Genomic DNA, 23979 nt, shown 5'->3' with positions numbered 1-23979 from the left:
AAAATTGTATTTCCTTAGAAAATTTTGACAAAATTTTATGTCTATAGAAAATTATGTTAAAATTTTATTTCTATAAAAAATTTTGTCAAAATTTTCCATAAAATTAAAATTTTGTCAAAATTTTATTTCCATAGAAAATTTTGTCAAAATTTTATTTTCATAGAAAATTTTGTCAAAATTTTATTTCTATAGAAAATTTTCTCAAAATTGTATTTCTATAGACAATTTTCTCAACGTTTTATTTCTATAGAGAATTTTCTAAAAGTTTTATTTCTATAGAAATTTTTCTTGCAATTTTATTTCTGTAGAAAATGTTCTCAAAAGTTTATTTCTATAGAATTTTTTTTTAAAAATTTAAAAAAATTTTGTCAAAATTTTATTTCCATAGAAAATTTTGTCAAAATTTTATTTTAATAGAAAATTTTGTCAAAATGTTATTTTCATAGAAAATTATGTCAAAATTTTATATCTAAAGAACATTTTCTCAAAATTTTATTTCTATCGAAAATATTGTCAACATTTTATTTCCATAGAAAATTTTGTCAACATTTTATTTCTATAGAAAATTTTCTCAGAATTTTGTTTCTATAGAAAATTTTCTCAAAATTTTATTTCTATATAAATTTTTCTCAAAATTTTATTTTTATAGATTTTTTTCAAAATTTTTTCTACAGAAAATTTTATCAAAATTTTAAGTCTACAGAAAATTTACTCAAAATTTTGTCAAAATTGTATCTCATTAGAAAATTTTGACAAAATTTTATTTCTATAGAAAATTATGTTAAAATTTTATTTCTATAGAAAGTTTTGTCAAAATTTTATTTCTATAGAAAATTATGTTAAAATTTTATTTCTATAAAAAGTTTTGTCAAAATTTTATATCTATAGAAAATTTTCTCAAAATTGTATTTCTAAGGAAAATTTTGTCAAAATTTTATTTCCCTAGAAAATTTTCTCAAAATTTACTTCTATAGAAAATTTTCTCAAAATTTTATTTCCATAGAAAAATTTAGCAAAATTTTATTACTATGGAAAATTTGGCAAAATTTTTTTTTAATAGAAAATTTTGTCATAATTTTCTTTCTATAGAAAATTTTGTGAAAATTTTATTTCTATAAAAAATTTTATGAAAATTTTGTTTCTATAGAAAGTTGTGTCAAATTTTATTTCTATAGAAAATTTTGTCAAAATTGTATTTCTACAGAAAATTTTGTCAAATTTTTATTTCTATAGAAAAGTTTGTCAACATATTATTGCCATGGAAAATTGTGTCAAAATGTTAGTTCTATAGAAAATTTTATTTCGGTAACATTCTACCAACTGTGGCAACCGAGGATGCAACACCACCAGCATCACGGTATCGAGCAGTGGTAGGAGAAACAAAAGATTTGTTCACACTTAAATGCTGGAAGGCTCTACTGACAGCCAAATAAAAATAAATCAAATTTTCACTTTTTAGCCACATAAGTTTCGTGATTTAATTATATAGGTTTCGTTATTTAATTATAATAATGCAACACTTCTTTATAGTAATAAACTGGTTCCGTTTGTTTAATTTTAATATCCTATAACGAAACTTTTTTTAGTCAGTGTAGCTAACCTACTCTGTGATGTCTTCATCTAAACTGTATGCTTCAATTAATTTGGAAAATTTATTTTAAAAACAAACCGGAATCATTAAATGTATTTCTTAGTTAGTGGTGTTGTAATCATTCCAATTATAAAAATGTCAAACATATCGAATGACATGAGCGTGGGTACACAAAAGAATTTAAAATGACCTGACATGGATTGGTTTGCTAGTCCTTTGTCAAGCTAGAAGTCCATGTATATAATGATATCATGTTTCCTGCGGGCGTTATAAACAATATTGGCAGTAGCACAGAAATATTATTACAATTGGCATAAATACAGAAGAGAAAACCGCAGAAGGACAAAAAAAAAACGCACACATACACTCACTTACAAATTGCAAAAAAGACCAATCGTACAGTTGATATCCTCGTCTATTTATGCCAATTATCGCTAATAAACCATAAATAATTATAGCACCATGAATATCAATTCAATTATCCTTATGAATTTTTAATTTCATCACAACCATTAAAATGTAAATGGGGTATGTGATTTGTATTGGTCGAATGGGTGAGTATTTGTATGTGTGTGTGTTGTCTGTGTGTGGTCATATACGTGTATTCTCCTACTCATAAAAATATACCTATGTATTGTACAACTGAATGGTTTACAAGGGATAAATTAAATTATTTTTAAATTATTTAATTATATAGTTAAACTAAATGACAAATATTATATTATAATTTATCTGATAAAATCTGTGAGATTACAGTTGCAAATATCATTTATTTAATACCATATTAGATTAGAGTAGCAGATATTATATAAGGCTCATAAAGGCAATTAGTCCATTGGGTTAATACACAATTTCGTACCAGCCAAAGATCATAACCATGAATTTTCGTCATCAACTTTTTTAGTAAAAATATGATTATTCTAAAACTCGCATAAAAAAGGCTGAATATTTAACGAAAAAAGATTTGGAATTTCTCTGCATGTCATTAGTTACATTTAAAGTACATTCAAAAATTATCTTCTAGAGATTGACTTAATTTTCACTTCATAAGAAGTTTTTTTTAAGTGGTATAAAAAATCCTTTTTTACGGCAAAACTTGGCAATAAATTTTATTACTATTGATATGTTTCTCCGATAGCGATACTATCGAAAAACCCGGATCACTAAAAACATATAGGAGGTGCTATGAACTAATGCCTAAAAACAGATTTTCTTTTCCTAAAGTTGACGGCTTTACACAAAAAGATTGCCTCTCACGGTTGCCACAGTTGGAAGAATTGAACCAAAAATTTTAAATTTTGTACTTTTTGGTAGATTGGTAGAATTTTGCATATTTTGGTAGATATCGCCAAATATTCTCTCTAACTAAGAGGTACTCCAATTTTTTTTTATTGAAAAAACGTTTTAAGAAAATTTTCTATTTTCTATTTTCTAACCAACAGAGGAAAAGAATGTTTGTCAAATTTATTTGGGCAAAGCCCTATAGACTGCAAGATGGTTGAATGGACGCACGTTTCGGAATTACCACATTTCTCATCAGCATCCTCTACTTGCAGCAAAACTATCAACCAATTATCAGAATAAATTCAGGCAGTTCATTAAACCCAACAATAAACCACACTTGAACCTTCCGCAAAAAGATTTTACATTGATAGTCGGCTTTTGGCGAAATAAATCGTACAAACGTCTCTATTTTCCTTTGCCACCGTCAAATCATCGATTTGAATGAAGTTGGCTGGGTTTTATTTTGAGCGTGCTTCCTCTTCTTTCTTTCATTCGTTTTGTTTTGTTATTGTTGGATTTTGTTCTTTAATCATTGTTGTAGTTTTTTTGATTTCAGCTTAAAACCATATATTGACTAAACTACAAGTGTAGCTTTCCTCTGTTGGTTAAGCTACACTTGTAGTTCAGTCAATGTATGGGTTTAAGCTGAAATCAAAAAAACGACAGAAATAAAATTTTATCAAAATTTTCTATAAAAATTAAACTTTGTCAAAATTTTCAATAGACATCAAATTTTGAGAAATTTTTCTATAGAAATAAAAATTTTACAAAATTTTCTATAGAAATATAAAATTGACAAATTTTATATAGAAATAAAATTTTGGGAAAATTTTCTATAGAAATAAAATTTTGGGAAAATTTTCTTTAGAAATAAAAATTTTCCATAGAAATAAAAAATTGACAAATTGAAAAAAAATGTTGTCCAAATTTTCTATAGAAATAATATGTTGACAAATTTTTTTTAGAAATAAAATGTTGACACAATTTTCTATAGAAATAAAATTTTGAGAAAATTTTCTATATAAATAAACATTTGACAAAATTTTCTATTGAAATAAAATTTTGACAAAAAATTCTATAGATTTAAAAATTTGACAAAATTTTCAATTTAAAAAAAATTTTACAAAATTTTCTAGAAATCAAAATTTTACAAAATTTTCTATGGAAATAAAATTTTGAAAAATTTTCTTTTGACATAAAATTTTGGGAAATTTTTCTATAGAAATAAAAATTTGACAAAATTTTCGATAGAAATAAAAATTTTATAAAATTTTTTATAGAAATAAAATTTTGAGAAATTTTCTTTTGGCATAAAATTTTGGGAAATTTCTCTATAGAAATAACAATTTTACAAAATTTTCTATAGAAATAAAATTTTGGGAAATTTTTGTAAATAAAAAAAAATTGATAAAATTTTCTATAGAAATACAAATTTAACAAAATTTTCTATAGAAATAAAAATTTGAGAAATATTTCTATAAAAGTAAAATTTTGAAAAAATTTTCTATAGAAATAAAATTATAACCAAATTTTCTATAGAAACAATATGTTGAAAAATTTTTTTAAAAATAAAATTTTGACAAAATTTTCTATAGAAATAAAACTTTGGAAAATTTTTTTATAGAAATAAAATTTAGTGAAAATTTTCTATAGAATTAAACATTTTACAAAATTTGCTATAGAAATAAATTTTTGTCAACATTTTATTTCAATGGAAAATGTGCTCAAAATTTTATTTCTATAGAAAATTTTGTCAACATTTTATTTCTATAGAAAAATTTGACTACATTTTATTTCTACAGAAAATGTTGTCAAAATTTTATTTCTATAGAAAATTTTGTCCAAATAGAAATACAATTTCGTCAAATTTTTTTATAGAAATAAAATTTGGTAAAAAAAAATTTTTCGCGTTAAAAAATATGATATATTCAAAGGATTATTTTAAAGTCGATTATCACTTGAAACCTAGCATAAATTCTTCTTTAGAAATAAAAAATTTCACAAAATTGTCCATAGAAATAAAAAAATAACAAATTAAAATAATATAACATAACATGAAATAACATGACATAAAATTTTGAGAAATTTTCTTTTGACATAAAATTTTGGGAAATTTTTCTATATAAATAAAAATTTTACAAAATTTTCGATAGATATAAAAATTTTACAAAATTTTCTATAGAAATAAAAATTTTACAAAATTTTCTATAGAAATAAAATTTTGGGAAATTTTTCTATAGAAATAAAAATTTTACAAAATTTTCGATAGAAATAAAAATTTTACCAAATTTTCTATAGAAATAAAATTTTGAGAAATTTTCGTTTGACATACAATTTTGGGAAATGTCTCTATAGAAATAAGAATTTGACAAAATTTTCTATAGAAATAAAAATTTTACAAAATTTTCTATAGAAATAAAAATTTGACAACATTTTCTATAGAAATAAAATTTTTACAATATTTTCTATAGAAATAAAATTTTGAGAAATATTTCTATAAAAGTAAAATTTTGAGAAAATTTTCTATAGAAATAAAATTTTGGCAAAAATTTTCTATAGTTATAAAATTTTGACAAAAATTTTTATAGAATTAAAAATTTCACAAAATTTTCTATAGAAATAAAAATTTGAAAAAATTTTTTATTGAAATAAAAATTTTACAAAATTTTCTATGGAAATAAAATCTTGAGAAATTTTCTTTTGACATAAAATTTTGGGAAATTTTTCTATAGAAATAAAAATTTGACAAAATTTTCCATAGATATAAAAATTTTACAATATTTTCTATAGAAATAAAATTTTGAGAAATTTTCTTTTGACATAAAATTTTGGGTAATTTTTCTATTTTTCTAGAAATAAAAATTTGACAAAATTATCTATAGAAATAAAATATTGATAATTTCACTGAAAAAAATATTGTCGTGAGGTCAAAGATTTCATGTCTTTAAAATACGAATGCAAATTTTGCTTAGCATAGAAGACGCATTTCTCTAAAATAAAGTTATTTTTCTTGTCCAAAAGTCGATAAACTTTTCAATGAAGTCGTATTGTCCTTATAATTAAGTGATTTGACTTAAAAATGGGTATCTTAACATGAAAGAAAAAATTTATATGCTAAGGTCAACTTGACTTTAATAATTCAGAAAAATTCTTTAAATTTAATGAAATTGTCTTTAAATTTTTTGTCTTTTTGCATCTTGACTACAAAGCAAAAAATCGTTCAAATATAGGAGATGTTTTTCAAAACTTTATTTTAAAGAAGTTTTTTACTTCAAACATAGCATAATTTCTACTGGAAGTCGAGTCCTAATTTGGAAAATAAAATTGCCGTTAACTCGTTTTTAAAGGACTTTGATAGCATATGAAGAAAAAAAGCTGAGAAAGCGAAAAGTTAAAATATGCTTCCTAGAAGCAAGTACACAAAACCTAAATTTAAAAGAGAATTGTGTCTTAAAAGTATCCTTACTTGTATTCTCCGCTTCTTTGGCTCGGAATCAATACCAATTTTTTAAAGTAAAGACAAAATCTTTGGAACCGAGTATGCTTTTTTTTTCAGTGTTTGAAATAAAATTTTGTCCAAATTTATTATAGAAATAAAATTTTAACCAATAATATGTTGAAAAATTTAGAAATAAATTTTTGACAAAATTTTCTATAGAAATAAAATTTTGGGAAAATTTTCTATAGAAATAAAATTTTGAGAAAGTTTTCCATAGAAATAAAATTTTGAAAAAAATTTCTATAGAAATAAAGTTTTGAGAAAAGTTTCTATAGAAATAACATTTTTACAAAAATTTATATAGAACTAAAAATTTTACAAAATTAGCTATAAAATAAAATTTTTGTCAAAATTATATTTCTATAGAAAATTTTGTCAAAAATTTGTTTCTATAGAAAATTTTGTCAAAATTTGATTTCTATAGAAAAATTTGTCAAAAATTTTATTTCTATAGAAAATTTTGTCAAAATTCTATTTCTATAGAAAAATTTGTCAAAAATTTTATTTCTATAGAAAATTTTGTCATCATTTTATTGTTATAGAAAAATGTTTCATAATTGTATTTCTGTAGAAAATTTTGTCAAAATAGAAATAACATTTTGTCAAAATTTTTTTTTAGAAATAAAATTTGGTAAAAAAAAATTTTTTTGCGTTAAAAAATAGGATATATTCAAAAGTTTATTTTAAAGTCGTTTATCACTTGAAACCTAGCATAAATTCTTTTTAAAGTCGGGTCTGAATTTGGAATTTTGTGATGTCTTTAACACGGTTTTAAAGGACTTTGATAGCACAAGAGAACTGTGTCTTAAAGGTATCCTTAACTTCAATTCACCGCTTCTTTAGCTTGGAATCGAAACCAAAAATAATTCGAACCTGGTATGCTCTTTTTTCAGCGTGTACCTAGAACACGTCTTTATGCCAAAATATTGTCAATGATGCACTCATTCACTTTTTCTCACAATTGGTCTATGGTTATAATTCTTTAAATATTTTTTTACGCCATAGTGCCTGGAATACGCTCTTTCCTGGAGTACTCAACTCTAGTTGCACCATTCAATATTCCTTAAATACAATTCCAATGATTGACATACCCAGAGAATTTTTGCCATTAATTAAATATGAAATCGTATACAGTAAATAAATAAGAGAAAAAAACGTCTTTCAATCGGATGAAAAAAGAAGAAAGAAACAACCGGCAAAATAATTACAAATAAACAACCACTCCTATTTCTGCAACATATCAATCTCTTGTTATATGAAGCTATCATAATATACCCTAACCACCTGTCACTTTACTTGCTTATCTTTCCGTTTTCCTATCCAATTGGACAGCTATCATTCAACATGGTTTTTATTCTACTGTAATATATTATGCGTATTTGGCTCTTGGCCACTCGATAAAGCGATAGAGAGGATATATACGTGGGAGTATGATAGAATTTATTGTTCTTTTATGATGGCATGGCATCAATAGTGGAAATATTTATTTTCAATTAGTTTTATTATGAGGGCTGGACAATGACGCATGAATTCCTATTGTGTATAAATAATATTCTTTACTTCTGGTGATATAATTAATAATTATATTTTGTAATAGTATTGTGTGATGTTTTTTTCCTGTTGTTGTTGTTGTTATTATTATTATACTTTTGTAAATAACTATGACAATGGTAAAATGATAATGTACTCGTATAGTATATAGGAAAAAAATGAACGATATACATAAATCTATGGAAGAAGAAAGGCATATGATGGATTTAATATATTATATAGTTTGAGGAAATTTCACACTTGATCTGTTTGTGGAAATATATGTCAATTTTCCATATAGACACTGAAAAAATACACAGTTAAACTGATGCTAAATTTAACTTATTTTTGCTGAAAAAAGTTTGAAGATAAATTTTATTATTATTTTCGACATTTTCCGCAGCCCAATGAAATTTTCCTTTCGCTAAGTATGTGAACTAAACATGCACCCTCAAAAAAAATCGCTTCTCTAACATATGTTCCAAACATATTTTGCAGGAAGCACATATATTATTGGATACCGCCGAAACATTAATATGTTTGTTTTATGTGACCATATTATATGTTTGGAAGCATTTTGAGTCCAAGAATAGTATATGCTTGGAAGAATTCCCCAAAGAAGATTATGTTCATTCCCTCACATAATTTTCACTTCCACGAAATTTTTGAGTTCTTCGCATCTTTTTCTGTAATACAAATATGCTGTTTTTTTTTCAAATGTCTATTCTCTTGGTTCCGAATATCTATTCTCTTTATTCCGAATACTCATTCTACTATTCAAATTAAATAATATTTAGACATAAGCATACCAAATTTTTGGACTTATTATAAAACAGTTTTCCGAAACCACATACATTCACAGAAATTGCTCTCATTTCATTCTCTCGCTGTGTTATGTTGATATTTTTTATTCAACCCTCCCGGTTTCCATATTTATTTCTTTCTCTATACTAACTCTCTCTCTCTCTCTCTGTCGCTCTCTGAATAAAGTATCACAACATATATATGTTTACTCGAAATTTGTAAATTTATATATGTTTACATTCACACATATTATTTTTATGAAACATTCATGCCCCAAACATAATATATTCTAACATATTAACATATGTGTCCCAAACATTTTGTGTTAGTATAGGAACATTACATGTTTGCACTTAAATATATTGTGTTTAAAAATTGTGCCCGAAACACATTTTGTTTATATCGGAACATATGAAAAACATATTTTTCTAACAGTGTGGGAATAGCCGAATATTATCGGGAAAATTTATTACAGACAGTACTGAAATCCTGGGCAGACAAACATTTCGGCCACGGACCCTGGACATTCAAACAGGCCACAGCAATTGGCTCGCGTCATTCAAGAATGACGCTTAATTTCTACACCCTCAAAAAATATCGCTTCTGTAACATATACCCCAAACACACTTTGCTTCAAGCACATATATTTTCAGGATTGGTCCAAACAAAATATTGTTTGTATTGTTCAAACATATTATGTTTCACCTTAGGGCATACACTGGTAGTAAAAAATTTGAATGAAATTTTCTTTGTGTGGATATATTTTTAAGGCGCCAATTTGTTACTTCCATTATTTTACTTGCAGCACACTCTCTAGGTTTCTCTTTCTAAACACATATATGTTTATAGGCTATTTCCAAATTAATATATGTTTGCATCTAAGAATATTATATTTACAAACATTTTATGTCCCAAACATAATATGTTGTAACATATTAACATATGTGTCCCAAACATGTTATGCTAGTTTATGAACATTATATGCTTGCACTCAAAAATATTGTGTTAAAAATTTTGAGTTCCAAACATATAGTTTTTACATCCAAACATATGAAAAACAGTCGTTTTCGTCCGTGAACTGCCCATCTCCATTCGTTGGACTTTTGAGACTCGGTTATTTTTAAGAGTAGGGTTATGATGGCTTTGTATGGCCGTTTGAAGGCCATAGTTTGTGCAAACGTGGAAAGAGCCAAGGAGTTTCTTCCCTGGACATTCCAGCAGAACTCTGCACTTTCGTCAACCAAAAATTACTTAAAAAAAAGAATCCTTGCTTCATTTTTACTGTACAATGGCCAGCAAAATCTCTATCCGTGGGGCATTTCGGATAGTAATTTTGGTACATGCAACAACCAGAGTGTTGATTTGCTCAAGACTCCGCTTCGTCAGGAATTAACAAATATAGCGCAGAGCTACCTTCGTGCTGCGTGTGATTACTTAGTCGACCGCAAGAAGGCCATGATTTGTGCAAAAGTTATTCGAGCACTTCGTACTGATAGTAAAGTTATTTTCGACATATTTTGCTACTGAATAATAAAATTAAAAGCATGTAAAGAATGTATAAAGTCGGGCAGGGATGACTATAATATACCCTGCACCATTTTATAGATCTGTATTTTCGTTACCCTCTCAAATCCTTTTAATTTTTTAGGTTTATGTTCTCATATACATATATTTAAATCTGATCCGATGTGGACAAAATTCTGAATTCTACAAAACTGTAGACTTAAAATTTAATGCCCTAAAAGGAACACAACAATGTTAGTTAAAACAAGTAAGTGAAGTAAGATCAGTTAAGAAATGATGCCTCTATGGTCAAGAATAAGGTTATTAGGGGCAAATTTTTCAAAATCGGGAGATACATATAAAGGGTGATTTGTTAAGAGCTTGATAACTTTTTTTTTAAAAAAACGCATAAAATTTGCAAAATCTCATCGGTTCTTTATTTGAAACGTTAGATTGGTCCATGACATTTACTTTTTGAAGATAATTTCATTTAAATGTTGACCGCGGCTGCGTCTTAGGTGGTCCATTCGGAAAGTCCAATTTTGGGCAACTTTTTCGAGCATTTCGGCCGGAATAGCCCGAATTTCTTCGGAAATGTTGTCTTCCAAAGCTGGAATAGTTGCTGGCTTATTTCTGTAGATTTTAGACTTGACGTAGCCCCACAAAAAATAGTCTAAAGGCGTCAAATCGCATGATCTTGGTGGCCAACTTACCGGTCCATTTCTTGAGATGAATTGTTCTCCGAAGTTTTCCCTCAAAATGGCCATAGAATCGCGAGCTGTGTGGCATGTAGCGCCATCATGTTGAAACCACATGTCAACCAAGTTCAGTTCTTCCATTTTTGGCAACAAAAAGTTTGTTAGCATCGAACGATAGCGATCGCCATTCACCGTAACGTTGCGTCCAACAGCATCTTTGAAAAAATACGGTCCAATGATTCCACCAGCGTACAAACCACACCAAACAGTGCATTTTTCGGGATGCATGGGCAGTTCTTGAACGGCTTCTGGTTGCTCTTCACTCCAAATGCGGCAATTTTGCTTATTTACGTAGCCATTCAACCAGAAATGAGCCTCATCGCTGAACAAAATTTGTCGATAAAAAAGCGGATTTTCTGCCAACTTTTCTAGGGCCCATTCACTGAAAATTCGACGTTGTGGCTCGTTAGTAAGTCTATTCATGATGAAATGTCAAAGCATACTGAGCATCTTTCTCTTTGACACCATGTCTGAAATCCCACGTGATCTGTCAAATACTAATGCATGAAAATCCTAACCTCAAAAGAATCACCCTTTATATGGGAGCTATATCTAAATCTGAACCGAAATTTTGCACATATAGATAGTGCTACAGTACATTACATTTAGCCAACTTTGAGTACTATCGATTGATAAATAAGGGTTTTATAGCCAAATGGCTAGATCGACCAGATCTGGGTATGATTATCAAAGACACCATAGTGGTATCTCGTCTCTTTCTGGGTGTTGGAAATATTTGCAACACCCTGTTCCACAGTGTCACGCAGGGTATAATTAAACAAGTATATACAGTAGTAAGTTCGGCCGGGCCGAATCTTAAATACCCACCACCCTGAATCATTTTATAAGCCCAAGAAATAAAGTCGGGAGATCGCCCTATACCAAAACATGGACCGATAGGCACCATTTGCGATAAACCTATTTGTGATCTTAAAATACCTCTAGATTTTCAATTTCAATCAAATCGGCTAGAAAATATAGTCTCTAGACGCCCAAGAAGTAAAATCGAGAGATCGGTCTATATGGGGGTTATACCAAAAAATGAACCGATACAACTCAATTTCGGCACACACATTTGGGGTCCCAAAATACCTTTAGATTTCTAATTTCAGGCAAATCGGGTAATAAATACAGTTTATAGAAGCAAAAGAATAAAAATCGGGAGATCGGTCTATATGGCGACTATACCAAAACATGGACCGATACGGGCCATTTTCGACTCACCTCTTTATGGTCCTAAAATACATCTAGATTTTCAATTTCAGGCAAATAGGATGGAAAATACAGTTTCTAGACGCCCAAGAAGCAAAATCGGGAGATCGGTCTATATGGGGGTTATACCAAAAATTGGACCGATACACCTCAATTTTGGCACACCTATTTGTGGTCCCAAAATACCTCTAGATTTTCAATTTCAAGCAAATCGGCTAGAATATATAGTTTCTAGACGCTCAAGAAGCTAAATCGGGAGATCGGTCTATATGGCGGCTATACTAAAACATGGACCGATACGGACCATTTTCGACATACCTCTTTATGGTCCCAAAATACCTCTAAATTTCCAATTTAAGGCAAATCGGATAGTAAATACAGTTTATAGAAGCCTAGGTTAGGTGGCAGCCCGATGTATCAGGCTCACTTAGACTATTCAGTCCATTGTTAGGCCTATAGAAGCCTAAGAAATAAAATCGGGAGATCGGTCTATATGGAGGCTATACCAAAACATGGACCGATGGGCGCCATTTTCGGCACAACTTTTTTTTGGTCTTCAAATACCTCTAAATTTCCAATTTCAGGCAAATCGGGTAGTAAATACAGTTTCTAGAAGCCTAAGAAGTAAAATCGGGAGATCGGTCTATATGGAGGATATACCAAATCATGGACCGAAACACCCCATTTTCTACACACCTTTTTAAGGTCCCAAACTACCTCTAGATTTCCAATTTCAGGCAAATCGGATAGTAAATACAGTTTCTAGAAGCCCAAGAAGTAAAATTGGGAGATCGGTTTATATGGAGGCAATACCAAATCATGGACCGCTACACCTCATTTTCGACACACCTCTTTATGGTCCAAACATACCTTTGGATTTCCAATTTCAGGCAAATCGGATAGTAAAGGGTGATACGGTCAAAATTTGGTCAAGGGAAAACGCGTGTAAATCGGTGAAATCGTTTATTTAAAAAATCAAATTAAATTTCTTTTTCAAGTTCAATTAGTATAAAATTCAGGAAAAATATTCAGTTAGGCTTTCGCTTCTCCAAATCCGAATTGCCGGGCCTCACGCTTGGCACCTGCCATCAGATTTTGTACAGCCACCATGTCCACTTTCTTCGCCGCAGAAAGCCAGTTTGTCTTGAACTGCTGCTCGTCCTTAGCAGTTTTTTTGGTCTTCTTTAGGTTCCGCTTGACAATAGCCCAGTATTTCTCAATTGGGCGGAGCTCTGGCGTGTTGGGAGGGTTCTTGTCCTTGGGAACCACCTGCACGTTGTTGGCGGCGTACCACTCCATGGCCTTTTTACCGTAATGGCAAGATGCCAAATCCGGCCAAAACAGTACGGAACAACCGTGTTTCTTCAGGAAAGGCAGTAGACGTTTATTCAAACACTCTTTCACGTAAATTTCTTGGTTGACAGTCCCGGAAGCTATTAAAATGCTGCTTTTGAAGCCACAGGTACAGATGGCTTGCCAAACCAGATATTTCTTTGCGAACTTTGACAGTTTTATGTGCTTGAAAATATCTGCTACCTTTCCCCTTCCTTTTGCCGTATAAAACTCCTGTCCCGGAAGCTGCTAGTCGGCTTTGACGTAGGTTTCGTCGTCCATTACCACGCAGTCAAACTTCGTCAGCATCGTCGTGTACAGCCTCCGGGATCGCACTTTGGCCGTCGTATTTTATCATCGCGATTTGGAGTCACTACCTTCTTGTAAGTCGATAGTCCGGCTTGTTTTTTGGCTCGATGCACGGTTGTAGACGATACACCCAGCTTATTTGCGGCATCTCGGAGAGAGAGGTTAGGGTTTCGCTTGAAACTACCGGCAACTCTCTTTGTCGTCTCAGCGGCTTCCGGTTTTCGATTTCCCCCCGATCCAGACCTCCTGGCTGGCGACAAACGTTCCCCAAACACTTTAATTACATTTGTAACGGATGATTTGGCCACTTTTAGCGATTTTGCCAGCTTTGCGTGCGAGTAGCTCGGATTTTCGCGATGCGCGAGCAAAATTTTGATACGCTGCTCTTCTTGCTTGGACGGCATTTTGACAACTGAAGAGTGAATTCCAAAATGAAAATAGGAGCAACATTCTACACACACACACCTTCAAAATGAGGGGTGTTCAGGTTTTTTAAACACAACACGTCCGTTCACTTGAAAGCACTTTATACTTGAAGGCTGTAGACAGCCAGACGGACAACAGACAGACAGACGGACATGCTTATATCGTCTTAGAATTTCTCCCTGATCCAGAATATATATACTTTATATAGTCGGAAATCGATATTTCGATGTGTTACAAACGGAATGACAAACTTATTATACCCCCATCACCATTCTATGGTGGTGGGTATAAAAATATTGAAATTTGCCATGGTCATAAATTAATAAATTTATATAAACTAAACCCCTGAATTATCACAATTTGATATATTCTGTGGTTCTTGTTTTTACTTATGTATGAATCAATCAATTATAATGGAATATAAATGTTTATGAATAACAAAAACAAATGATGTTATATCGCCTTTAATTCCCATAGGGTAGTTTTTGTTTTTCCCTTTCAATATTGTTTTGAATTATATCTGTTTTTTGTGCATGTGTTTTTCTACCCTCCACCATAGGATGGGGGTATATTAACTTTGTCATTCCGTTTGTAACACATCGAAATATTGCTCTAAGACCCCATGGTTAGGTTAGGTTATGTGGCAGCCCGATGTATCAAGCTCACTTAGACTATTCAGTCCATTGTGATACCACAGTGGTGAACTTCTCTCTTATCACTGAGTGCTGCCCGATTCCATGTTAAGCTCAATGACAAGGGACCTCCTTTTTATAGCCGAGTCCGAACGGCGTTCCACATTCCAGTGAAACCACTTAGAGAAGCTTTGAAACCCTCAGAAATGTCACCAGCATTACTGAGGTGGGATAATCCACCGCTGAAAAACTTTTTGGTGTTCGGTCGTAGCAGGAATCGAACCCACGACCTTGTGTATGCAAGGCGGGCATGCTAACCATTGCACCACGGTGGCTCCCCTAAGACCCCATAAAGTATATATATTCTGGGTCGTGGTGAAATTCTGAGTCGATCTGAGCATGTCCGTCCGTCCGTCCGTCCGTCCGTCCGTCCGTCTGTTTAAATCACGCCAACTACCGAACGAAACAAGCTATCGACTTGAAACTTGGCACAAGCAGTTGTTATTGATGTAGGTCAGATGGTATTGCAAATGGGCCATATCGGTCCACTTTTACGTATAGCCCCCATATAAACGGACCCCCAAATTTGGCTTGCGATTGCTCTAAAAGAAGCAAATTTCATCCGATCCGGCTGAAATTTGGTACATGGTGTTAGTATATGGTCTCTAACAACCATGCAAAAATTGGTCGATATGGGTCCATAATTATATATACCCCCCATATAAACCGATCCCCAGATTTGATTTCCGGAGCCTCTTAGAGGAACAAATTTCATCCGATCCGGTTGAAATTTGGTACGTGGTATTAGTATATGGTCCCTAACAACCATGCAAGAATTGGTCCATATCGGTCCATAATTATATATAGCCCCCATATAAATCGATCCCCAGATTTTTCCTCCGGAGCCTCTTGGAGGAGCAAAATTCATCCGATCCGGTTGAAATTTGCAACGTGGTGTTAGTATAAGGCCGCTAATAACCATGTCGAAATTGGTCCATATCGGTCTATAATTATATATAGCCGATCCCCAATCACACAAAAATTGGTCCATATCGGTTCATAATCATGGTTGCCACTCGAGCCAAAAATAATTTACCAAAATTTTATTTTTATAGAAAACATTGTCAAAATGTTATTTCTATAGAAAATTTGGCAAAAGTTTATTTCTATAGAAAATTTTGTCAAAATTTTATTTCTATAGAAATTTTTGACAAAATTTTATTTCTATAGCAAATTTTGTCAAAATTTTATTTCTATAGAAACTTTAAACTTAATTATATACGTATTTAATTGGCCTTTTTTGTTTAACCCTCGGACAGACACATGAGTCTGGCCAGACCTTTTTCGATTCTAATTGTAATTAAAATACATTTATAATATAGCTAGTGACTTGAAACTTCTGGTACCCTCCTAAAATTTTATTACCTATCGATGTGTGAAAAAATCAGGACGGAAAATACGACAGTAATAATGTAATAATATCAACAAAATAGCATATTTTCCATATAAATACATAGTGGGTCTGGCCAGGCCCCATGTGTTACGAATGTGACTATCGAAACGTGTGTATGACGGAGGGTTAGTATATACCACGTATGGACTATGTGGTATATATTACGGTGTTAGGAAGTTTTAAGATACCTTGCCATCGGCTTCAGTAGAAGTTTCTACGCAATCCATGGTGGAGAGTACATAAGCTTCGGTCTGGCTGAACCTACGGCCGTTTATACTTGTTTTTTTTTTTTAATTTTTACATCATTTATATGTCACCTGGTCATTTGTTCCATTCTGTTTTTTTTTTTGTGATGATAAGACCAATAACCATTGGAATTTCATTATGCAAAATTAAATTATAATATATATTTGAAAATGTATATATGTATGTGTACACATGTGTGTGGTTATTGGATATGCATTCTCATATTTTGTTTCCAATTGATTTATTAAATAAGCTAATTATATGTGGCATACCAAGGCTATGTCATATTTTTATATATGATGACGATGATGATGCATATACGAATATGATATGTACACATGGTAATTTAATGAAAAACTATGCAGATGACTCTAAATGCAATTTTATAACCAATCAATTGTAAATTCAAAATTCATAAAATATAAATTCCAAACAAGAAAAAAAAACACCAATCCATTAAATATTTAGAACGAAATTCATTTGCATTATATCAATTTCTGGCTATGATAGAAATTCAATAAAGTATTTATCCTGGGAATCATTGTTCGGCAACAACAACAAAATCAAATATAAAATTATTCAAATAGTTCGTACTTACATCGAATTCTTAAATTCACCATGGCACTAGTTGTCTCTCCTCGGTCATTGGCAGCAGAACAGGCATATAGGCCAGCATGAATTCGTGCCACACGTTGCAATACCAGAGATCTTGTGGAAATTATTATGCCCCATGACACGTTTTGAGTAACGGGAAACCCCTGTAGAGAAAAATAATGAATATTGAGAGAATTTATATGTGGTAAAATTAATTTATAACCTAATATTAACTATTAAAGTGTTACACTAGAAGAAGAAGTTTTTTGAATCCAAATGTGTCACAGCTTATTTTAATGTTTTAGGACCAATACCGATTCAGTTGCTATGAAGCATTTGAATCCAAATGTGTCACAGCTTATTTTAATTGGATACTGATTCAGTTGCAAAACCTAAACCGGATAGTTAAAAATTTTACAGTTTCTATTACTCGGGAAACCCGGTTAAACGAATATATTTATTTTTCAAATAAATCTCTATCTACTAGGAAAGTTGAACAGACGTACTGAATGCAAATATAGCCTTTTATATTTCGGAATTAGAGAACAAAAGCAAATATTAATCATCGATATTTTTAGGTAGATTGATTCTTAAATGAAATTGGGACTTGGTGGGTAATTTACATAAATTTGGGATTTTTCCCGAAATCGGTTCGGTATAATAAACCAGGTTTACAAAAATGATTTACGTGGAATTCCTTTCATTTCTGCATTATTGAAAAAGAAGCAAAGCGAATCGTCAACGTTTAAAGAAGTCAACTTTGCTTCTCCACGGCATACAATAGGGTGCAAATGAAGTAATTTGACTAGAGATATGATTTTATTTTGGCGGCTCCAGCGCTAATTTCAAATTTTACTCAGCTTAGCTAAGACATTTTTCTATATTTGTGAAATCATTTCTTGAGGAATCGGGCTTTAATATCGACCCTTATCATCAGTGATGTCGACAATAAACCCTTAACTAAATTGTGAAAATGGGCCTCCTTCATATTGATCTACCACCCTATTTTAATACTTGAGTATTTAGACATAAATTTTCGTTCATAAATACATAATGACCGAACCTACAGTTTCATTTCTCGAGCACTTCAAAGACAACCTTCCAGTGTTCTCACAAGCTGGTATGAAAAAAATTTTTATTTTTTAATTTTACTGATTTTCTATAGTAGAGTATATATCTTAATTTTTTATAGAAACTTGTCAAAAATGTATTGGGGATTTTTGTGGTGAATTTTAATTTTAATTGGGGATTTTTGGAGACAGTGTCCTATACAAGAGCCAGAAAACTACACTAACACTGGCAGTGTTGCCAGTATTGGGGATTTTCCCTTAGATTAGGAATATTTTTTCCCAAATGGGGACAATATTTTTGAGTTGGGGATTTGGTGTAGAATATTAATAAAGAAGAAGAACAACACTTAGTCAAAATTTAAAAAAAAAAACAAAAACTTTGCTTCCATTTATTCCGTGGCATACAATAGGGTTAAAATGAAGCATTTGGGCTAAAAGCGGACACAGATTCTAATTGGGGGGCCCAAGCGTTAACCATTAAATGGACAAAGTCACCGATTTCTCCGAAAAAATATATAATATACAAAATGGCAAATAAGGAACATCTGCATACAACATTTTTTTTCAAAACAAAATGTTTACGTGTTTTTTTTTTATACCCTAACCCACATAGTGATCAGGGTATAATAAGCTTGATCGGCCAAAAAATGTGCCTACCAGAAATATTGAGTTTAGACTCCATAAAATATATACCGATCGACTCAGAATCACCTCCTGAGTCGATCTAGCGCTTGGTGTCCGTCCGTCTGTCCATGTATTTGTTGTTCACAGGATTCCGGTCGCAATTATTAACCGATTGGGACGAAATTTGGAACAGGGCGTTTTTTGGGACGAACGCTATTGAATTTGGAAGAAATCGGATCAAATTTAGATATACCTCCCATATATATGTATCGCCCGATTTCGACAAATGGATTCACGTTGCGCTTTTTTACAAACCGATCGTCATCAAATTTTGCACATAGTAAACTTTTTCATCACCCTTTAAGTCTGCAAAATTTCATCGAAATCGCTTCAGATTTAGATGTAGCTCTCACATATATCTATCGCCCGATTTTCCTAAATTTGGCTATAAAAACCTTATTTATTAAACGATCTTAGTCAAACTTGGCTTACTCTAATCTTTTATGGTACTGACAATATGTGCCAAAAATAATCGAAATCGGTTCAGATTTAGATATAGCTCCCATATATATGTGTCGCCCAATTTTGCCAAATTTGGCCGTAAAACCCTTATTTACCAACCGATAGTGCTCAAAGTTGGCTAAATATAATCTTCTATACGTCTAACTGTATGTGCAAAATTTCATCGAAATCGGTTCAAATTTAGATATAGCTCCCATACATATGTATCGCCCGATTTTGAAAAATTTGCCCCTAATAACCTTATTTTTGACCATAGGGGCCTCATTTATTAACTGATCGTACTCAAATTATACACAAAGTGACCTTCTGTGGTATCAATCATACCTGCAAAATATTATACAAATTGGTTCAGATTTAGATATAGGTCCCATATATATGCATCGCTCGATTTTGTCATATTTGGCCATAATACTCTTATTTATTAACCTATGTTATTCAAATTTAAAATTTTGATGTACTAGCTGATCGTATTTAGACTTACATGTAGCTGTTACATACATCTATTCCCCTATTTGCAGAAATTTGGATTTATTACCCACAACAAATTGACTGATTTCCTCTTTTTTAATAATGGACTCAATATTATTGGCATACTAACTCTTTTGGTGCAAAATAAACTATAGCTCCTAATATTCGACATTTCTGCTCAGATTGTGACAAGACACCCATAAACATGTACCCCCCTTTATGTTCTCCAAAACCTATACCAATGATACCCCACAAATGCTTATGTTTACTAATTCAGTAGGGGTGGTTTAGGGTATGATATAGTCGGCCCCGCCCGACTTTCTATTTTACTCACGTGTTTTTTCATAAAAACTTGTCAAAAAGTTTTGTTTTGGGATTTTTGTGAGAAAGTTTAATATAAATTGTAGATTTTTGGAGACGGAATCATCCCAATTTGGAACAAGAGACCGAAAAATACTGCCAACACTGACCACAATCCTAAAAATATATTCAAAATCTAGGGATCTTAGTTAACTGTTTTGTGTACCCACTGTATTAAAATATTTTATTTCTCTACCGCAAGAATAATATTTTTTTGTGGGAAACGAAAATTTAGACCAACGAAGTTGACAATAAAGATTTATTTGACTTTAGGTATACAGAAAAACATTTTTCGAACATTTTTCCAATTAAAGTCTTAACATAATTGAGTCTTAAAAAATATTCAACTAAAAATATTTTAATTGATACAAAAATCAATTAAAAAATAATTTCTTTCTGGGAAACGAAATCTTAGACCAACGAAGTTAACAATAAAGATCTATTTGACTTTAGGTACACAGAAAAAAATTTCTAGAAAATTTTTCCAGTTAAAGTCTTAATTGAATTTTAAAAAAATATTCAATTAAAAATTTAATTGATTTAACAAATGTTTTAATTGAAACAAAAGTCAGTCACAAAAATTAATAGTAGAAATTAATTTTTTAATTGACTTTCAAGTGATTTTTTAATTGATACTATCATTTCCGTGATTGAAGACAATTCAATTAAAAACTTAATTGGATCAATTATTTCGTGATTGAATCAGAAAAAAAATTTGTGTGTAAGGTTAGGCTAGGAACTTCTCTCTGAGTGCTGCTCGATTGCATGTTTAGCTTAATGGAAAGTGTTGCCAGAACTGCGGGTTTTCCCTCAATTTAGGAATAGTTTTATGGGGACAACATTTTTAAGTTGGGCTATTGGGGATTTGGTGGGATCAGTCAACTGTGGTGGTGAACTTCTCTCTGGTCAATGAACGCTGCTCGATTCTATGTTTAGCTTAATGACAAGGGACCTTCTTTTTATAGCCGAGACGTGTTACATTGCGGTGAAATGTCACCAGCATTTCTAAGAAGGAATAAACGACCGTTGGAAAACATTTTTGTGCTCAGTCGAAACTGGGATTGACCCTTTGTATGCAAGTTGGGCAAGCTAACCATTGCACCACGGTAGCTCCCTATTAGACTTATTTTTGAAGTATAAAACAAGTAACAAATTCTAATACTACTTTAATAATTCTCAACGAAGTTATCTTAAAATATTTAGGAATATTTAAAAACAAAATTAAAAATTCTACATTAATGTTTTTTTTATACTTACATTATGTGACCAAGTAATACGATGCTCCTTTGGATTTGCCTTGATGTGACATTCAAAATAAACATCATCGCCTTCCTTGATGTCATCTGGTTTGAGTGTTGAGCCTAATGACAATGTCACTTGTGGTGGATCTGTTTATTATGGTTGTCAGGTTTTGTTTTGTAATCAGTTCGTTGGTCCACATGTTGTTGCACGTTGTTGGCGGCGGGTTCATTGGTTTATGTCAGTCAAAAGAATGGTTTAATGTTGTGAATACCACGAAAGCACATCGTACAATGCAAATATCATCATCATCAGCAGCAGCAGCACAGCATCGTCGTCATCATGAACATCAAACATGAGTGAACAGTGGGAGTTTTGGTTTGAAATCATCGCAGAGACACAATATTCAAGTGTCATATGTGAATACATGAAAAGAAATTGAAAAGTAGAATGAAGGACATGTTTAAAATAATAATATAAATATTTAATTATCCTATTTTGTGTGGCAAGTATATATATACGAGTATGTGTATGTGGGTCTTGGTTGATATATAGCCATGTATTTCCATAATAGGCTAAATTGATAACAATAGAATTTCATGGAGGAATGACGAATTTGTTAAAAAAAAAAAACGAAATTTTCGCCAGAGCAGGTTGAACCTAGAAAACCGAATTTGGCATGCAAAAGAGTAAAATCGATTTTTCAACTAATCAACAATACGTATACGTAACAATACGAATTCGACAAATTCGACTTTTTAAATATCGTCAAATCAACTAATCGAATTTATATTTTGGCCTAACTCGACTAATCAACTTTTTGGTAGTGTCTACACTGAAAAAAAGCACGCTCTGTTCCAAAGATTTTGTCTTTACACTAATGGTCTTTGGTATTGATTCCGAGCCAAAGAAGCAGAGAAATAAAGTAACGATACTTTAAAGAGACAATTGTGTTTTAAATTAAATTAAATTAAATGCGTAGATATCAAATTTTCATAGTTTGAAAAATTCTACTTTCGGTTATTTGAAAGTCCACTTTTAATATCGCCACTTTCGACTTTTGTCATTATTGACAACTTTGGAAAATCTATTCAAGAAAAAGTATTATATGGGTCGAAATCGAACAATCGACTTTTGACAGGAAAAACATCGAAAAATCGGCTGCGTATTGAAAGACAAATGTGATTTAGTTCTTATTATCCTGACAATTCATAAAACAGTCTGACAATGTGGATAGCTCAGAGAGATCCAAGTAAGAGTGGAAGATCAGCAAACCTCCAGGAATATGAAATGGCAAAAGCACATTTGTCCACCACTCGACTTATGAAAATATTTTTTTTTTTAATTTTTTAATAAAAATTTATTTCAAACAATAAGTTTTTTAATAAAACTAAAAACACAAAGTCAGATAAAAAAGTAATTGAAAATAGTCACGTTTTTAATTCAAGAAATTAATTGCATGCAATCAACATCAATTAAATTTTTAATTGAATCAATTAAAAAATTAATTGCAATTTTCAAATCAAATCAATTAATTGTTTAATCAAATATTTTTTATGCTCAATTAAAACTGTGATTGAAGACATTTCATTTTAAAAATTAATTGGATCAATTAGTTTCGTGATTGAATCAGAATTTTTTTGTGTGTGTGTTTAGATGTAATGACAGATACTCGGCCATTAAAACATATAGATGAAAAGATGGACCGTCAAATCGAGAGATCAGTCTATATGGGGGATATGCGAAAACATAGATCGATTCACATCATATTCGCCACACCTACACCGAAAAAAAGTAATTTGTTTTATAGTAAGTATGAACTACCTCGCGCGAAAATTGAACTAATTTGTAGTCCACATTTTAAGATTTCCACAAAGCGTTGTTAAAATCAGGCAAATGTAATGTCCTGTTGTATTTTTAGCTGCAGTTCACGAAATTACATCTCATCGAAGAAAAATTGAACTAAAAGTAAAGTAGAAAATCATTGGCGCCAAATCAAGACCATTTTACCCATACTTTAGTTCATTTTTACTATTTTTGGGAATGGTGCGAAAATGTTTTTTGATTTAGTTCATAACGAACTAATGTGCACGGCAATTGAACTTTATACCCACGTTGAGTTTATCAAATATTTGAGACATATTTAAAACAAGTAAGGAAAACCTAAAGTCGGGCGAGGCCGATTATATTATACCTTGCACCACTTTGTAGATCCACATTTTTGATACCATATCAAATCCATCCAATAGGAGCCACCATGGTGCAATGGTTAGCATGCCCGCCTTGCATACACAAGGTCGTGGGTTCGATTCCTGCTACGATCGAACACTAAAAAGTTTTTCAGCGGTGGATTATCCCACCTCAGTTAAGTTGGTGACATTTCCGAGGGTTTCAAAGCTTCTCTAAGTGGTTTCACTGCAATCTGGAACACCGTTCGGACTCGGCTATAAAAAGGAGGTCCCTTGTCATTGAGGTTAACATGGAATCGGGCAGCACTCAGTGATAAGAGAGAAGTTCACCACT

General features: G+C 31.2%; 1 protein-coding gene across 1 annotated transcript in view; it reads right to left on the bottom strand.

Annotated features, from left to right (window-relative positions):
• The window catches only part of side-III (sidestep III), a 710109-nt gene that overhangs the window by 101751 nt on the left and 584379 nt on the right, over window positions 1-23979 (bottom strand). The window contains exons 8-9 of the mRNA XM_075303796.1: window positions 21475-21605; window positions 17178-17337 (exon numbers count right to left, since the gene is read on the bottom strand). Coding sequence (XP_075159911.1) covers window positions 17178-17337; window positions 21475-21605 — 291 coding nt within the window. The remainder of the gene's footprint in view (window positions 1-17177; window positions 17338-21474; window positions 21606-23979) is intronic.

The sequence above is a fragment of the Haematobia irritans genome, chromosome 1 (assembly GCF_050003625.1).
Source record: "Haematobia irritans isolate KBUSLIRL chromosome 1, ASM5000362v1, whole genome shotgun sequence".
NCBI classification, from domain to species: Eukaryota; Metazoa; Arthropoda; class Insecta; order Diptera; family Muscidae; genus Haematobia; species Haematobia irritans.
This window is presented reverse-complemented; position numbering and strand designations above follow the sequence as displayed.